Consider the following 18,825-nt stretch of genomic DNA (forward strand, 5'->3'; position numbering starts at 1 on the left):
ACAGAGTCTGTTGCTGGGATGGGATTTCTTCAGTTGTGTGGACTGCTGCAAAGAGTAATATTAGTCTTAATACGTTTAAAGTTTAATCTCTGTGGATATTGCATCGTCTGACCCCTGACACATTTTTACGAGGCACCGAAAGTCTGGCAATTTACACTCATAATTTATTGAGAGAGATGAATCTTTTAGCGCATGGAAAAGAGACTGAACTTGACCTGTTTCTCAGTGTGGATACTCATCATCTCACTATATCTGTATGAATGATTCAGTACAGAGTAATGTAATGCAGATGGCCACTGTTTAAATTCCAGCTTTGTTTTGCACAGTGATTTGTCAAAAATATTATCTACAAGTGAAAGGACACATTAGGCTACTGTTTATAACTCTGTCAGCTGTCATGGCATGAATAGGATTTTTCATTGGCTTTTGAGACCTAGATATTTCCATGTCTAGTGATGACAAAGTGAGCATGGAAGATAAGACATTTTTTGCGTGCGTGAGACATTTGTTCTATTTAATGAAGCCTTTGTTCCCTTTGAATCTTTTATGTAAAGCATATATGAAGAAACATTCTTCTTTTTTGAAGCCAATTTATATCCAATATATGTCATTTTGGTTTATATTCAGATTCTCTAGTTCTTATGGTCATCTAGTTTTCTTTTTCTGTTCTTAACATGGCCTTAAATGAGACAATCTGAAACTTTTCCAGTCTCCCAAATACAGATGTAAGGTAAGTCCTCAGTAGCAGGTGGTCATGAATATATTTTGGGTGTGTTTAGCACAATTGAAGCCCTGTGGAGTCCTGCCTTTTTGTAGAGCATGTCTTGATAAGTTTGAATAAAGGTTAATGTATGTTAATACATACGGATCCCCCAGTTACCCCAAAGAATCTGATCCGGATAATTCTCCATGATCAGACAACCAGTTTAATATCCAGCGCCGACTATAACAATGATAAAGTGGAAACGTATTTATAATTCATGCACAGCGCTGAGGGAAACTCAGTATACCACCTGAAAAAAAAAATTGAGACATATTTAGATGGCTGGTCTTCATTCCGGTGCTATTAATAGATTAACGTGTCCAAGTTTAACAAAGAACAATGAAACATATTGTATTTATTTATTTAATTCATGAACAGTGACGCAGTATCTTAATGCAGAAAACATTAATACACCCCTAGATTTAGTATCTGCTAAAATGACTACAACTACCATTTGATGTTCCAAAGCAGGTGCAAATGAGTAGAAAATAATTAGAGATTAGCCTGGGGGGTCCAGCCTCACAGAAAGATCAGAAACCCGGTCTTGACTTGACCATAAAGGTCTGAGGTAACACATCATGCCAAGATGCGTGGGGCTCTCTGAGGTCTTCAGAAGGAGGGCTGTTGATGTCCATATATCAGGGTTTCAAAGCAATTTCAGAGCAATTTAAAGTCAATCATTTCACGATATGACATATTATCTACAAATGGAGAATGTTCCAGATCATCTGCAATTTACCAGGAGTACGCTGTCCCACCAAATTCAACCAGTGCTCTGACTGAAAGATATTCAAAGCAGTCTCCAAGAATCCCAGGTGAACATCAAAGGATCTTACAAGCATCTCCTGCCATGGCTGATATCAGTGCACATTTCTTAGCTGTCAGAAAGAGATCACACAAAAATTGGGTCTCACTTGGGAGGTTAGAAAGAAAGAAGGCTTTTTTTCCGCGAAAAAATGACATGATTGCACAACTGAAGTTTGCCAGAGATCCCCCGGCCGTAGAACAAGACCTCTGGGACAGTGCTTTGAACACATCAAGAGATAAGTTATTTGTCCGCAATGCCAGATGTCACATTTGCCGCCTTCGGACAGACAAAAATCATACCAACTGTAAAGTATGGTGGAGGGAGCTTTATGGTTCTGGACTGCTTCGCTAACTGAGCAGCATGCTATCGCTGAGTCAACCACGATGTGCCAGAGAACGCTTGAACAGACTGTGACGCCGCATGGCAAAAAAAAAAAAATTAAAAAAATAATGAACAAAAAATGGATCTTGGAACAGAACAGTGATCCAAAACACTTGAACAAATACACAAGAGAATGCTGCAGAAAGAAAAAAAAAATGGTGAGTTTTTGAATGACAGAAGCCAATGTCCAAATCTAAGCCCATGTGAAATGCTGTGGGGGGTACACTAGAGCTTTGGAAGGCCCTCACACATTACACTGTTGAAGCATTTGTGTTAGGAATAATGAGCCAAAATGTAAGAGCTTGATAAACAATTCTAAGTAATACTTACATGAGTGCTTACATTTCTTCCAAATTGAAACTACCTATTGAAGTCAACACTGCCTACTGCAGCCAGGATGTTTACTTTTTCCTCTCAAGAAAATTGCCCTGTTTATTTTTGTTGAACAAACAAAAGTATATGTTTTCCTGGTATCATTTGAGAAATTGAATCATCACAATCCCTGAATAGGGCTGAAATAAAAAGATCGCATGTATACTTAAAGATGTAACTTTTCAAGGGCTGTACTTGTTCTCTCAAAACAATGTACATGTTTTACAAATCTTGACCAAGGCTTTTAAAGACCTCAGTATCCTAGTAAAGGTTCCTGGGCAGTGTTAGTGGTCCCTACAGTGTTCATTACTTGGCAGGAAAATGATCTTCTCATTCAATTCCCACAATCAATGTGGAGATTTAATCACCTACTGAAAATTCAGGAAGATCAAGGTATTCTACATTGGCCTTAGTCTCCAATGGTATAAAGTATTATGTATTAATAGTTCTGTTTTTTATGTACTGATCCACAAAGACTGAATGCATATTTCTACCATGTGATGATTTTAAATTAAGAATTTAGAGTTAGAATATAAATTACAATTCCAACTCTGTGCAGTAGTTTCTCATAGCAGCTTGATTACCTGCTAACTTAAGATATTAGTAGATTATATTTTCAGTTGTTTTTTTTTTTTTCAGTCTTTACTCACTGTTTGAGAGATCTTATTTAGGACTCAAACTCTTTAAGCTCAGATCAATGTTAAACCTCCGTTGTGCTTGCTGCTTAAGCCTTTACAGACACTTCTTGTCCTGATTTGACCTTGTTTCATCAGAGCCTAGGACAGAGACAGCCTGTAGTTTTAGCTAAATGACTGCTGATGGCCTTTACAAAACAGATAAAGACAGAAGTGCCATTACAAACGACTTTGTCATCTAGCCTCCATCACATTATCCATGCTCTAAACCCAACTCTGTCGGAATGACTCTATGATTATGAAGAATTATTTTTATTATTAAGTTATCGCTTCCTGTATCGTCGCTGTGGGCATTCTCTTGGCTTGTCCATCTGCTCCAGGCATTTTGTGTGAAAATTTCCCAGTGTTTGTGTGTGTGTGTGAGAGAGAGAGAGAGAGCACAGTTTTTGTGTGTTTGTGTCCAGTTGTTCCATCTGTGCTTTAGTATTAAGGCCCGCTGCTGCCCCCTGCTGACTCCGACATATGCTACGCCCTCAGGTTCCATAAGCTTTTTGCTTTTTTTTTTTTTTTACAATCTATTGAGGTCTTAATTACTTATAACCACCAAAATGTACTAAAGTTTGAATAACACAGCTGTGACACTTTCTTTAAACTGCCTCAATTAGCCCACGTATCTGAAAATATCCTAGCTCTGTACTCATTAGTTAACTTGTGTGAGGTTGGTGGTGTCTTGAATAATTCACATTACAGCTGCAGATTGCAAATGAGGTAGTAGATGAGGAGGAACTGTAGTCTGAGCAATTAATAGCAAGAGGACAAAGGCTCACAGACATTACAGATATGAGAGAGTAGAGAACATGAAAGAAGATCCCTGGAAGCTTGTGTTTATCCATATAAAATGATGGGCTTATGGATGCGTGGTTAGTGTCTTTTTGTTCTGCCCTAGATGAAAATACCCTACTCAGACAGCCTGGCTGAAAGTTTTGTCTGACAAGACGCTGATGAGGACCTGCAGTCCCAGCAAGAGGCCCTAATCATAAAATGTAGCACTGCATGGTATAGACTTACAATGTTCCCCTCTCAGTTCTATCCCACTAAGGTCAGGACCACTTTAGCTGCTGGACACCAAACCACCAGACTCAAGGCCTTTTAGTGAGAACATGATTATTCGCACTACATTTAAAAAATACAATGAATTCAGACTGGCGCATTATATTGAATCCAACAGGTATATTTACTGTAATACAAAAATGCCAGTAGCTGTATATGTTCTGAGGTCATATGTGTTAATTGTGTTCATTAACGTGTTCGGTGTATTAATTGTGGTAATCTAAGATTGGAGCGGTAATTGTATAAGGTGCCAAAGTGACTGTGTTAGTATCTGATGAAGATAGACAGCTAATTGAAACAAGAACTGCATTCCGCATTATTTAATTATAAGAATCGAGAAACTTAAAATAATCTGGGCAATTAAGTTTCTAATGATTTGTTAGAAGTCTGTTATTTCCCTTATGAATCTAATCAAATTGACAAATGACATTAGAGCAGTGTTTGTGGGAATTTGTTTCTGGTTCAGTTTTATAAGAACACTTATCTTACCATGGCCAGTCAGATTTAGAGACCTAGTAGTTTGCCTCTTGTGGCCTGTGTATATTTAATTGATTGCCTTGCTATCAAGAATGCCCTCTAAATATATACTGTGTATACTGCTGTGGTGTGGCTCTCTAACTTAAAATGAAACGTTTTGTTCTGCTGCAGTGAGGTGATATGTGCTTATCATTACTGTCGGTGTGAAAACCTGTTTAAAGAACTTTCCGTGTTAAGAGTGATTGAGAAAGGTCATAAAGTGGTGTAGTTGCGTGGTAAGGCTGCTGTTGACTCATGTGGTCTTAAATGAGTCCTTGTGGCCTGCTGTGCATTGGAAAGCTGAGCTTTGTGTCTGAATGTAAATGATGGATAAGCAGAGTGGAGTAGAGTAGAGTGAGTAGGCCAGATTGTTTCTCTGTCCCTTCAGGAAATAGTGGCTGTGTACAGCAGATGGTATTGGAGAGCAATTTGACCTCCTAGAGAGGGCATGTTCACTACCTGATCTTACTGACCCCTGGCAGCTCTCTCTCTCTCTCTCTCTCTCTCTCTCTCTCTCTCTCTGTGTGTGTGTGTGTGTGTGTATGTGTGTAGTTGAGACTCATTGTGTATTAAACCGAAAAAAAAAAACAATGCTATCTTACTTTTGCTTGTGAGAGAGGCAGAGAAATGGGGAACGTGTTTGTTCCTACCACCTTCCGTAAATGGGTAATTAGTCTATCACACATAACAATGTCTTAGTAGTGTATTCTGCACATCCAAGCATCCGTGTCCTCTGTTTGAACGAGAGGAAGTTGACAGTGGGCCTCAATGAGTCTTTGTGCTAGCAGCACCGTCCTCCAACCTCAGCAGAGACAGAGGTGCCTCATCACTCATGTCAACCCCCTGTCTCCTATGATGTCATTAAGCTTCCCTGCGTCTGCAATCAACTGTTAGAGCAACCTTCCTCTGTCACTGTAGGCATCAGATCTGCTTAGAGGAGAGATAGAGAGAGAGAGATAAGGAAAGAGGGATTGGAGCAGAGGGAACACTACTGGCATTTCACATCTAATAAAAAGTTTTTCGAGGAGTGTCCATGCATTTTTATACAGTTCTTGCATTTTGCTATGCTTTTTTTTTTTTTACCCATTCTCATTTCAGCATTTGGCTTGGTGCTCTGGCTCAGTCATGGTTCAGGTCCCCTCCATGATTCACTCTCTGCCCCATTGCAGCTTTACCAAAGCATGCAGTCACGTCTGTGATCACAGCACTTTAGAGCTCTGGCAAAGTTATTAACTTGCTGAGAGAGGGGGAGAGAGAGAGGCAGAGAGAGAGGCAGAGAGAGAGAGAGAGGCCCAGAGAGAGACATACAAAGAGAGATTGTTTTGTTTATTAGGTATACATTTTTTGTTTGGGATGGGTTTGTTATCCCTATAGATGCAGAGTTATGGAAATGGGAAACTCTCTATCACCATATTAGATATTTGTTTCCTTCCTGAATGAGTTCTATACAGTGTCAGAGTTTCCACTCCTCCTCTGAGCGACTCTGTTTGCATAGGATCACTGTAGGATCAGCTCTGATGTGGGTCTGTGCCACACACATTCTCTGGGTAAATTATAATATACACTCACACTAGGGAGACAGAAAGGCTACGGTTCTATGATGAAGTCGGCTCAGCTTGACTGATCATCGCGCTCGCTCCGTGCTCTAGCTTGGGAAAAAAGGGTCATCCCCTATTTCACCAGAATACTTGGCACTTCTGCCTGGTTGAGAAATTGCTTCCCCCTCCATCTCTGCGGAAACCATAAGGCATATGCTGAGGGACGGCGTACGCGCTTTCATTCAGAGGTGGGCTTTATCGCTCTTGCCATTGAGAGCCGGCCGTGTGATTGATCGTCCGCCGTGTTCTCCGCTGCCTCTGTGTTGGCGTGTGCAGAAACAGGCGGCGTGAGAGTAGCCCTACTACAGCTCCAGGCAGCACTCATGTTTATCAGCATCTCTCCTAGAATCTGTCTTTCAAAGCAAGTGTGTGTTTCAAGTGTCTGTGTCTGTGTGTGGGTTGATGGAACACAATGCACTCTAAGATGTGGATTAGATTATTTGTGTTCTGGGCTGATATATATATATTTATGTATGTATGTGTGTGTGTGTGTGTGTGTGTATATGTATATATATGTGTGTGTGTATGTATATATATATGTGTGTGTGTGTATAATTTTTTTTATTTTTCACAGAGGAGATATTCCAGTCTCACATCGCACACTGGTGGTCTCCAGATGGTGCTAGGCTCGCATATGCTACTATCAATGACACACTGGTGCCCAAAATGGAGTTACCCATGTTTACGGGGACTCCATATCCCACTGGAAAGGAGTACCACTATCCTAAGGTAAAGAGTGACAAATCACATGCGTGTCTTTTGCCTAAATGGAACCTATGGGTTCATACTTGTTCTGCAAAGATGCTGATGTCATATGGAATTCTTACACTAAGCTGAGTGTTGATGTTTTTTTGGAGGCTGATGTCTGTGACAGACCTGGACAAACAAGTGTTTGAATGATCGGGCCTTGACCCAGTTCACTGCGGCCCACCCTTTCCCAAAGACCTTGATCTCTGCATTAACAGGATCAGTGGCACACTTGATGGATGTTTTCCTGTCAGAAATGTAGTAACTGTAGTTGAAAAATAACAGAGTAAAGGAGCCATGTAAGGGGCCTGGGATAAGGTCCAGTCATTTGTATACCACGGATACTCATTTGACCCAGGTGTGATATGTCAGGGCTCTCTGTGTTCCCTTCCCTACAGGCAGGAGAGGAGAACCCTGTCATTTCCCTTTATGTGGTCAACCTCAACGGCCCACTCCACACCATAGAGATGAGAAGACCCGAGGACCAGAGGATCAGGTGGGCATTCTTTACTTACTCTAAACCCCTAATGGTGATACTTCACTCAGAGTTTACCACAGTATCCCTCCTATTCCAACAGTAACCACGGATACTCATCCAGAATACATGGAGAATGTAGGCCAGTTTACAGGTTTTAAATAAGTGAGGCTTTTTTTTTTTTTTTTTTACAGGGAGTACTATGTGACTATGGTAAAATGGGCAACAAGCACTAAACTGGCCGTGAACTGGTTAAACAGAGCCCAGAATATCTCCATTCTAACCTTATGTGAAGCCACCACAGGAGTCTGCACGAAGGTAATTCTACACATTTTTTTAAGCCCGTGTGGTACATAGCATTAAATTTATAGCACTACATACCTCAAACACACTATCTTACCTATTAAAACTCATGCTTTAAAAATGATACTAAAATAATCCCCCCCAAAAAAGAGATAAAGCTTTGTATAAATATTTCTTTATTTTAATTCCAGAAACATGAGGATGAGAGTGAAGGCTGGCTTCACAGACAGGTAAGTCTTTTATCTTCAGAGTGAAAAGGCAGAACATGTTTATCAGCTTTTTACAATGATTACATTGTCAATATGTGTTGAAGACATGCAAACATTCCATCAGCAATTAAATATAGTGTCAGTAAGTTTTATACTTCTCCCACAAATACTGTTATCATTTCAGTCATTAACATTGCATTTAGAATTTGGTTTCATCATAGATTTCTGTGACATGGACGACTGTGTTGTACTGTTGAATGTATAATTTTCAAGTGCTCCTCTGGCTCAGTTCCAATAAAATATTTAAAGCTTCTGAATAAGACTAATGCCCCAAAATTCTTTTTTTTTTTTTTTTTTTAATGAAACGAGCAGATTCCTATCAATGACACAGCAGAGGAGATAATGATGTTTGTGAACTGGAACCAAATTGACACTTTTATTTGCATTTTGTTTCAATGCAGAATGAAGCTCCTTTGTTCTCTAAAGATGGACTGAAGCTGTTCTTCACCAGGGCAATCCCACAGGGCGGCCTGGGAAAATTCTTTCACATCTCCATGTCCATTTCACAGGTATGGACTCTAGCATCTCAGTGCCGAGGAATACATAATAATAATAATATCATATGTAATGTCAGTCATCATTTGGGATATGCTGCAAGCGGATATGAAATTAGGGATACAAGAGTAAAAAAAATCAGCAGAAATATGCTGTCTAATAAGTACTTTGCATTGCACCCTTGATGGTTTAAGTAAAGTTGTGTTTGTGGTAGCTGTATGTTATTGTGGGTTTTATTAATACATGTTTCATACAGAACAGTAAATAATTGTGAGGCATGTGTTTTCTCTCTGAAGCCCAACACCAGTACTGACACCCTGCAATTTATCACGTCAGGAGACTGGGATGTGACCCAGGTCCTAGCCTACAGTGAGGACAGCCATTTAATGTAAGCAGTCCCGTAAGAGTCTGGGATTATACAAGAACTACACACATAGTTTCAGTTTTCACTTAACTTAGTAAGGCCCACTTTAACAACTTAACTATACCTCACCTCCTTGCTATCATATTTCATTCACGATTTCCTCTTTGTTGTGGGCTCTTTCTGTCTTGTGTGGAAGTATGAGTAGTTATATCAGAATCAGTATCTCCCTGGAGCTGAAAGTGCTTTGTAATAGCTAGTGAGAGGTATGAGCTGATATTAATTATACATTGCGTAATAAGTTACTTAATGAGTTTCATATTCTGCTTTATGCTTTTAGCTATTTCTTGAGCACCGAGGATGATCCAAAACGAAGACATCTCTACAGGTGTGCATATATGTAATGTTCTTTAATTTGAGTGAAATGACTGCAAAAGTGCATCCATCATTTTTCTGAGAATTCTTTTCACCGAGTTTTGCAGGTTTGTGACCTGACTGAGCCTTGCGTTGTGCATATCCTGAAACTGACAGTGTTGATGTGGCTTTTTTTGTTGTTGTTGTTTTTTTTTTAGTGCTGACACTGTTGGATCTTTTAACCGACGTTGTCTGTCTTGTGACTTCACCGGGGGCTGTGGTTATGTCAGTGGCTCTTTCAGTCACAACATGAGCTACTTTCTGCTCAGCTGCAAAGGTATCTGTAGGTCTCTCTCCCTCTGTCTGTCTTTCTCTGTTTCTGTCTCTCTCTCTCTCTCTCTCTCTCTGACTGCCCCCCCCTCTATTTCTCAGTACATGTATTTCCTAACCCACCTCACGTCTTCTGTTTTGTCTCTGACCTTGGGAAAGGTCAGAGGCTTTTGTGTCAAAATACAGAGAGTTTTTGCAGTACTTCAGTATTAGACACTGAGTGTGGATGACATACAGCAATGTGATTAAATAACAGAGCAGAAAATCGTCCTGGAATTTCAAGTTTAATATAAGCCAAAACTTCTTTTGTCCCATGCTGACAAGAATTTATTACACCCTATGCCTTGTAGAGACAGAAAATGAAACATTTTGAGACGGCAAGTTCTCCAGTAAGCATTTATGAGCTTCCTGAAGAATGAATATAAATATGGAGTCTATGAAGCTGTTCCTCATGCACTTTAATCTGTCTGTTGTCTCCCTGCATTTCTGTGACATTACCGTGATGGCATTTTAAAACTGACAGAGACAGCTTGGCATGCTTTGAGGAACAACAATGTATTGTTGACGGGCATGTTCCCATTCTGCAAAAGCGCGTGGTTCATTTCATTATTCCTCCAACCCCTCTTAGCCTCCCTGCGTTTTGTTTCCTGCCTTCCACCCACACACACATTACCTATGGGGGCTGATTCATCAAGAGGTGCTCTCTAGAAAGCTGGGACTGTGTTAATTGAATAAGCTGAACACACCAGTCTCACAATTGAAGCGGCAGCTGGCATGTGTACTGTTTGTGGAAATTCAGTTATGCCAAGGTTTTTGGTCTTTTAGAATTTTCTTGTGGAGATGAAGTGATTCATGCAAGGAAACTTAAGAGGGCAAAGAGGGATCTTGTATTGAATCTGATTTATTTTTTCATTTCTTTTCAAAACATATGTTGTATTTATCTTTAAATTGCCAGGTGCATTTTGTAATATTGTTTGTGCATAACCACTAGTACACAAAGAGAACTTCAGCAGTCTGAAACCTACTGCACAGTGCAGTGGATAGGTGGATAACAAGTGTCCTCCAGCTATAATTTGTAATTCTTTCTTTCTTTCTCTCTTTCAGGACCTGTGGTTCCGTTTGTGGCTGTGTATAGCACCCAGGACAAACAGAGTGAGTTCCTTGTATCTCGCACATCTTTTCTTTCATTCTTTCCCATTTTTCCTTCCATTCAATTTTTGACTAGCTCTTCTTTTCCCTCTATTGCAAAGGGAGTGTTGTGTGAGACTGTTGCTCTGGCACTGTCACTACACTGCTGTGAGGGGACAGTGAGAGTTTTGGCAGTGAGGGATGACACAGTGTGTGTGTGTGTGTGTGTGTGGGCGTGTGTGTGTAGGTGTGTTTGTCTGTGTGTACCAGCCCCTGGCAGGTTACTCACACAAAGCAGTCCATGAATAATGCAGCTGTAATGCACCCAGTCTGAGTCCCAGACTTCCACCTCCTCCAGCCTTTTAAACCCCTGCCACCTCAGCCACCCAGCCTGCTGGACCTGCATGCCAATGGGGGGCCACCTCGGGCCGACTAGCTCATTGCTGAGTCATCTTATGCACACCTCTGTGGTCATGTTTAAACATTCAGTGCTGATTAGATTATTGAGGAGGGCTCCTCAAACTGAGGAAAAAGGTGACCTCTCCAAATGAGAGTTCAATAATTTTTTGTTTACTCAATAACATCATTTATGCTTGCTGGGAAGCAGAAAAAGTGATGCGTTGTAACATGTCCTTTGCCCATGGATTTTCCGCTTAAGGGGAGAACACACTTTGTCGCACCTTGGAGCAATGTTGTGTGAGCTCACCTACATTTTGATTAAATGTGTTTTTGGGTTTTTTTTTTTGTTTTTTTTGTTTTCCCAGAATATTCTCTTCCCATGACAACTCAGTGCAAAAACCCCCAATGCCAAAGGCAGAGTATTAGGAAGTTTCACCTGCTATGTGGACTCAGGCCAGGGAAATGAAATAACACATTGATGACCACTCGTTTTTGAGCCTTAACACAATGCTCAAGAGAGGAACTAGAGTTTATACACCTTGTAGTGCTCTCAACTATAAGTTATTATGCTGTTTTACAAGGATTGTTTAGGCAGCTGCTCAAAGACACAGGCTAAAGTTCATTCCTGTATGAAACAAGATAAAAGGAAGAGTGCTTCATCACTTGCTTTGTCACCAGATAAGACTATAAACAATGTGTGCTATGTCCTTTGTTTTGTTTTGGAAAAGTTCCTTCATGCATGTGCACTGTGAAATACAATTCTTATTCTGAGTTCTGATACCATTGTCCCTAGTTCAGGGCTATTCATTTACAAATTCAAATGGACCCCGAGTTCTAATCCAGGCTTTAGTCATTGGCCAGACGGTTTTGGCAACCTGTTTATATATTGACTTTGTGTGGCAAGCAAGATGTTTCTGGTGCTGTACAACAGACTGAGATATGTATATCACAGAGAGGAAGGGTAGTCAGAACGGAGGGGATTGTACTACAAGAGGGCAACATAGCAGATGTGGAGGAACACCACAAGTACCTTGGAATCCCACAGGCAAATGGGAATGATGATGAGGTTGCTAGGAAAGCAGCAACTGCCAAATACCTGCAGAGAGTAAGGTAAGTCCTGAGAAGTCAGCTGAATGGGAAAAACAAGGTCCAGGCTATCAACACTTACACCCTGCCAGTCATCAGACACCCTGCTGGAGTAATAAGCTGGCCAAAGGAAGAGATAGAGGCCACTGACATCAAGACAAGAAAGCTCCTTACAATGCATGGAGGATTTCACCCCAAGCCCAGCATCCTGAGACTGTACATGAAGTGGAGGTGGCCAAGGACTAGTGAGCGTCAGAGCCACTATCCAGGATGAGACATCAAAGATCCAAGACTACATCAGGAAGATGGCCCCAAGCAATGAAGTGCTTAGTGAATACCTCAGGCAGCAGAAACCTCTGAAGGAAGAAGAACAGGAGCAGGAACCATCATGGAAGGACAAGCCCTTGCACGGCATGTACCACCGTCAAATAGAGGAAGTGGCTGACATCAAGAAGTCCTACCAGTGGCTGGACAAGGCTGAATTGAAGGACTGCACAGGGGCACTGATAATGGCAGCATAGGAACAGGCCCTGAGTACAAGATCAATAGAGGCCGAAGTCTACCACACCAGGTAGGACCCCAGGTGCAGGCTGTGCAAAGATGTCCCTCAGACAATCCAGCGCATAACAGCAGGGTGTAAGACACTAACAGGCAGGGCGTACAAGGAACGCCATAACACAGTGGCTGGCATAGTATACAGAAACATCTGTGCCGAATATGAACTGGAAGTCCCAAGGTCAAAATGATGGAGAACGGCAGGGCTAAGATCCTGTGGGACTTCCAGATACAGACTGACAAGCTGGTGATGGCTGATCAACCAGACATAGTAGTAATGGACAAGCAGGAGAAGAAAGCCGTAGTGATAGACATAGTAGTCCCAAACGACAGCAACATCAGGAAGAAGGAACACGAGAAGCTTGAGAAATACCAAGGGCTGAATGAAGAGCTAGAAAAGATGTAAAAGGTGAAGATGACAGTGGTCCCCTAGGTAATCTGAACACTCAGAGCTGTGACCCCCAAACTGGGAGAGTGGCTCCAGCAGATCCCAGGAAGAACATCCAAGATCTCTGTCCAGAAGAGCGCAGTCCTAGGAACAGCTAAGATACTGTGCAGGACCCCCAAGCTCCCAGGCCTCTGGCAGAGGACCTAAGCTTGAAGGAGAAATCTTGCCCACAGACGCAAGAGGGGATTTATATATATATACACACTGTATATATGTATATATATAGAACATCACTATACTCTTATGCTGAATATATCAGCACTCATTGAATGCCTCTTGTCCAGTCAATTTACTCGACCGGAACTAACTGTTTTCTAATTTGAATTTGACTGTGATCACCTCCAGGCCACTTGATTTTGCTCTCAGACTGGCTTTGGCCCACGGGCCACCAACTGAATAGGCCTGTCCTAGCTCTTGTCTTGTGTTTCCAATTCAATTTTAGCAAGCAGAGATGAGCTTTAAAATAATAATACTACTACTAACAAAATCTGAAGATTCCCCACTGTATGACCAATGTTTTGTACTATCTACTATCTTCTAACTATTATATGTTATTTCAAGGCTGTGAAATTGAACCTGTACTTTGGACCAGTGTGTATACCTTGCTCTTCTAAATCTGAGCTATTCACACTTAAAACACCTTGATCAGTATCTTGTTCTAATACATTTCTGTCCTGTCTCCTTTCTCTGTATGTATTATTTTGTTTAGCAAAAGGTGAATAAAAGGTTTTTTGATGTTTTTTTAAAAAGATATATTGCTATGAAAGGCATTTGAGAAGGTTGTCTTGTGATTCAGCACATAATGGTGCACTGAAAACAAGTCCTTTGCTTTGTGTGACAGTTGGACAAAAATGCTTTGTTTTTTGTAACTTGTTCTCGTCTGTCTTTCTCTCTGCAGAGGTATATGATTTAGAGTTGAATGAGGTCCTGAGGAATACATCGGAATCCATGCAAATGCCTAAAATAGAGTACAAAGAGATAAACATAGAGGATTACAGTAAGTCTCCATCGATAATAAATCAATTGAGCAACTAATTAGTATCTATTAGTTGACATGATTTGAAGGGGGTGTGTTTGGCATGACAATGATTGATAATACAGAAGTGCTTTGTTTGCTTTAAGGACTATGTATTGATTTCTGTCCCTCATTGTTGTTGATAGCACTGCCAATGCAGATCCTTAAACCTGCAGGCTTTGTCGAGACAGCTCACTACCCACTGCTTCTCCTAGTGTAAGTAAATGTAACCTATTTCTACAGTGCACAATGTAGACACAAACAAATAAACGTTTGGTAGTGCCTCTAGTAATATATGACCATTTATAAAAACTATGTGATGACTATGTTAAGCCACTGTAAACATAATTAGAAATTATACCAGATTATGCAAACCAGTGTGAACAGGTCATATGGTACAGACACCTCTGAATCTCTCTCTCCCCCTCCCTCCCTCTCTTTGACCTGTGCACATAAAAGCATTCTAAATAAAAAAAAAAGAAAAGAAAAAGTTTGTACCGTACAAGAAACAGCTTGTTTATGAGAACCATGCGGCTAAAATAATCAGTAGAAAAGTACCCTGTTTTTCCATCCCCTAATAACCCCCCATTACATGAACGGCTTTACTGGCGGTTTAGTTTTTAATTTCCCCGTTCCAGCTTTGACTTTACTAGCTTGCTTCCTGGGAGCGCAGGGTGTGCCAGATCAAGTGTACTAATCCTGCTCGGAGATACGCTTTCATCAGTCTATTAATCTACGGCAGAGACACTGCCGATCGCTCCACCTCCACAGACGCTGTAATTACACTGCAAATGAGACTGTCTCCAGACCCCATTTAATTAACCCTGATTTCATCACCTATCACACCATCACACTCCACACTGCCGTAGGTTAGCGTACGGGTGAGGAGAGAGGAGACTGAGCTGTTCACTCAATAAGCCTCTCATTTGGATTTCTTTTTCTCTGTAATGGTTTTGGTTTATGCTCCTTTACTTTATATGGCAAATGATCTTTAGATTAATTCTTGGAAAATTCATCTCCATTTTGAATTGTCGCTCACTTTGATGTCTCTCTCTCTCTCTCTTTCACATTCATTTTGTATCATTCAGTGATGTTCACCTTACTCTGCCCTGCATTCCAAGGAATATATCATGTTAGCTTCGCACAGCCGTTGATATGGTCTAAGGGACATTTTTAGATAGACAGTACAATGTGCTTGTTCTAAAATCTTAAAACAAAAATTAATATTAGCTTAGCTAGAATTTAGCCACTACGTGCCTTCTTGCATCATCTTCTTCATGAACGTGAAGAAGTGCTACTTCAGTCAAATTCATTATGTGTGGCCCTGTAAAACAGGTGATTTATAATTATGGCTAACAACAGTCCCGTGTTACAGAGATGGAACTCCAGGAGGGCAGACAGTGTCCGAACAGTTTCAGATCGATTGGGCCACGGTGCTGGTCAGCAGTTTTGGTGTCATCGCTATGCGCTTTGACGGACGGGGGAGCGGTTTCCAGGGGACCAACCTCCTCCATAAGGTGCAGCGCAAACTGGGCGTGTTTGAGGAGAAAGACCAGCTGGGGGCCCTGAGGTATCATCTGAACAGCTGACACCAAAGACATGACATCTTGAAGTAGTAAATCATATCGGTTCCGTATTTCAGTTTTACGTAAATGTAAATACAAAATTTAGAATGTAAAGATTAGTTAGGATAAATTATTTATAATAATGACTAATATGTTCATAATTGAGAATATTGTAAAGAATGTGGATCATAAACAGTTTTGTTATAATGTGTGTGTGTTATTGCTCATTGCAGCATAATGACCGAGGAGCCATATATTGACAAAACCAGGATTGGAGTTTATGGACAGGTGGGGAAACTCATCACTTTAATATTATGAGGTTACCTCAGGATTCTCCCTCTTTTCTTTTTCACACACGCGGACGCACACACACACACACACACACACACACACACGCACACACACATGCACGCACACACATACATTCTAGCTTTGGGTCTTGCAGTGAGAGCCCATTTGAGTGTATAATTAGCAGTAGCAGGCACTGGGGTCTAAAGTGGGGAGCCTTCACATCTCTCTGAAGTTTAAAACACTATACCTACACACGCAGTTTAGTTGCTGTTAACAAACTGTGACAAGCAACATATTTTTTTTTTATGACATTAACCTCTGTGAAAAAAAAAGTTATATTTATGGATCCTAGTCCACAGCTATGTCTGCTATCTTCCTCAAAATACAGTAGTTGTGAAGTTTTGTTCAGTGTATCTACCAGACATCAGAACACACATACATCCTCTTTACACGGTGAGAGAACACTACACACTGACACGGGCTGTTGTAAATTTCAACTTCAATCATTTTCAATCATTACTCTGAGGGAGAAGTATGGATCATCTCAGTGATTTGTGTCTCAGACTATACACTGTTCTGTTTGTTTTTTTAGGTGTATGGAGGTTACATTGCCAGCCTTCTCCTGAGCTCTGGGGACTCTGTGGTGAAGTGTGGAGCAGCACTCTCACCAATCACAGACTTTGAGTTATATGGTATGACATCTGTGTGTGTGTGTGTGTGTGTGTGTGTGTGAGAGAGAGAGAGAGAGACGGTGTGAAAGCGTGAAAAAGCAAAGTTAAAGAAGGAAACAATAATGTCTGAGCGGCATTATCGGTTTGCACCCCTTATAAGTAAACCGTGTGAGCAGGTGTGTGTTTGTGTTTGTATATGTCTGTTAATAATGTGAGAATCAGCCTCCTGTCTTGCTATCAGCATACAGTCAGCCACATGTGGGCCAGGACAGACAAGGCCTGCTGGAGCATTAGAGCAAGAATAAAAAAAGGGTATTAGTTATAGCCAATGATTTCCATCTGACAGACAGCTATAGAGGTGAAATTTTAGTGCAATATTCAAATGTTTCTTTGAATATGACAGACTGCATAACGTGAACAGATTGTGTATCAGGAGACTTACAGCAAAAGAAAGTTTATGACATTAAGTGCATTTGAGGTCAAAAATGTGCGTGTTTACAGATTTTCTCCTATTTTCCACCTTTTTAGCCTCTGCTTTTTCAGAAAGATACCTGGGCCTTCCAAAGCCAGACAGAAGAGCATATGAGGTATTCTACCTCTTTCCATTTCAGTATAATTTCCAAATATGTCTTTTCTTTTAAATGCTCTTTTCATTATATGAGCTGAAATGCTTCTTGATTCTTGTTTTTTCTTCAGTTGACAAATCTGGCGTATCGAACTTTTCAATTTATTGATGAGAAGTTTTTAATCATTCATCCAACAGCAGATGGTAAGGGACCTCCCTTCACTGATCTCTCTTCTCTACAATTCTGAGACACTATTTAAAAAAAAAACAGTAACACATTGCATGTATTTCTTTGTCCCTTCTTAGAAAAAGTCCATTTTCAACACACGGCCAAATTCATCTCCAGATTAATCAGTGAGAAAGCAAACTACACTCTACAGGTAAGGAAGGCATCCAACAAGAAAATACTGTTTATTAGTCTATGCCATTGATAATCAGATCTCCAGATGACCCAGATAACCTCAAAATCCAGAAATGAATGACAACACAGTCCAAACTACATCAAATAAAGACAGCAGAACTTCAGCAAACAAGCACTAGACTCTGTGAGCCAATGTCTAGATCAGTTCAGAGGCTGCAGTGACTGTGTGTGAAAGTTTGCTAGCATTAGGGAAATATGGAAGGTTTGAGGGTCTCTGGTTCACTGACACACAGGATGCACGGAGCACTCTCATCCTGAGGCATCCACAGCAGACTTCACTGGCAGAAGGATTACAGCGCACACAAAGCCCGCACCTCACTTAAAGAGATTATACAGGCCTGCCTTATAAACCAGGCGCTAACAGCCAGGCTAATCCCATTAAAAGATGCAACGCTTGGAGATTTCCTCTTTGCATTTTGCTCCCTAATAAGTCGTCTTTTTAATTGCTGTGGGTTGAATGACTGTGTAATTAATTTCATTGTAATTTTGAATAGAAAGTCCATTTCTGTCGCTGTGTCTAACTGCTCCTTCGACCCAGTGAGTGACTTATTTGACTGGACTGGGTCTGTAATGTTAAACAGGCTCTTTTAGAGGTCAGGCTCTTTTAATGTGGGACAGTTCCTGCACGCTGCATCAGTGAATGATAATGAAAGTATGAGTTTGTTACTTAGGTTCTAACATTATGAAAACGGATTCTCCCCCTTTGATGTTCTGTGCCGTATTAGATCTATCCAGACGAAGGACACTTTATCCGCAGCGAGGTCACGAGGGAGCACCTGAGTCAGTCTTTGGTGAACTTTTTTGAGGAGTGTTTCAGGCTACCGGACAAGTTTTTTGAGGAGCCGCTGGAGGAAGACAGCGAAGAGGAGGGTTAGTTCCGCTCCACCCTGAAATGCTCAAGCACAAAGCCAGCTCTTTTTGCCACATAATATGCAACCCATAGGTTTCAATCCTCTGTTTTGTTTTTTTTGTTTGTTTTTGGGGTTTTTTAGGAGTTTATCCTCAGATAATTTAGTTAGTTTGTCCCCTGTTCTCTTCATTTGGCATGTACCTGAGACTGCCTTCCTCTAGATGCTTGTCTTATGTCCTCCACTCCCAGTTTTCAAGTGGATTGCCCCTTTAAAATCCCCTCATGCTTCGGACTTCAGCACTCTCTTCTGTGCA

At 40.9% G+C, this 18,825-nt stretch overlaps 1 protein-coding gene across 3 annotated transcripts in view; it reads left to right on the plus strand.

Moving 5' to 3' along the window:
* Window positions 1-18,536, plus strand: part of dpp6a (dipeptidyl-peptidase 6a) — a 144,823-nt gene extending 126,287 nt beyond the window's left edge. For all 3 annotated transcript variants that reach the window (XM_030767439.1, XM_030767438.1, XM_030767437.1), the window contains 18 exons: window positions 6,758-6,912; window positions 7,329-7,426; window positions 7,600-7,723; window positions 7,900-7,938; window positions 8,379-8,486; window positions 8,769-8,860; window positions 9,174-9,221; window positions 9,406-9,524; window positions 10,622-10,669; window positions 14,032-14,130; window positions 14,295-14,364; window positions 15,524-15,718; window positions 15,947-16,001; window positions 16,597-16,696; window positions 17,204-17,262; window positions 17,372-17,444; window positions 17,547-17,620; window positions 18,387-18,536. In XM_030767439.1, coding sequence (XP_030623299.1) covers window positions 6,758-6,912; window positions 7,329-7,426; window positions 7,600-7,723; window positions 7,900-7,938; window positions 8,379-8,486; window positions 8,769-8,860; window positions 9,174-9,221; window positions 9,406-9,524; window positions 10,622-10,669; window positions 14,032-14,130; window positions 14,295-14,364; window positions 15,524-15,718; window positions 15,947-16,001; window positions 16,597-16,696; window positions 17,204-17,262; window positions 17,372-17,444; window positions 17,547-17,620; window positions 18,387-18,536 — 1,706 coding nt within the window. The remainder of the gene's footprint in view (window positions 1-6,757; window positions 6,913-7,328; window positions 7,427-7,599; window positions 7,724-7,899; window positions 7,939-8,378; window positions 8,487-8,768; window positions 8,861-9,173; window positions 9,222-9,405; window positions 9,525-10,621; window positions 10,670-14,031; window positions 14,131-14,294; window positions 14,365-15,523; window positions 15,719-15,946; window positions 16,002-16,596; window positions 16,697-17,203; window positions 17,263-17,371; window positions 17,445-17,546; window positions 17,621-18,386) is intronic.
* Window positions 18,537-18,825: the final 289 nt, after the last annotated feature.

Source organism: Chanos chanos, chromosome 3 (genome assembly GCF_902362185.1).
Source record: "Chanos chanos chromosome 3, fChaCha1.1, whole genome shotgun sequence".
NCBI classification, from domain to species: Eukaryota; Metazoa; Chordata; class Actinopteri; order Gonorynchiformes; family Chanidae; genus Chanos; species Chanos chanos.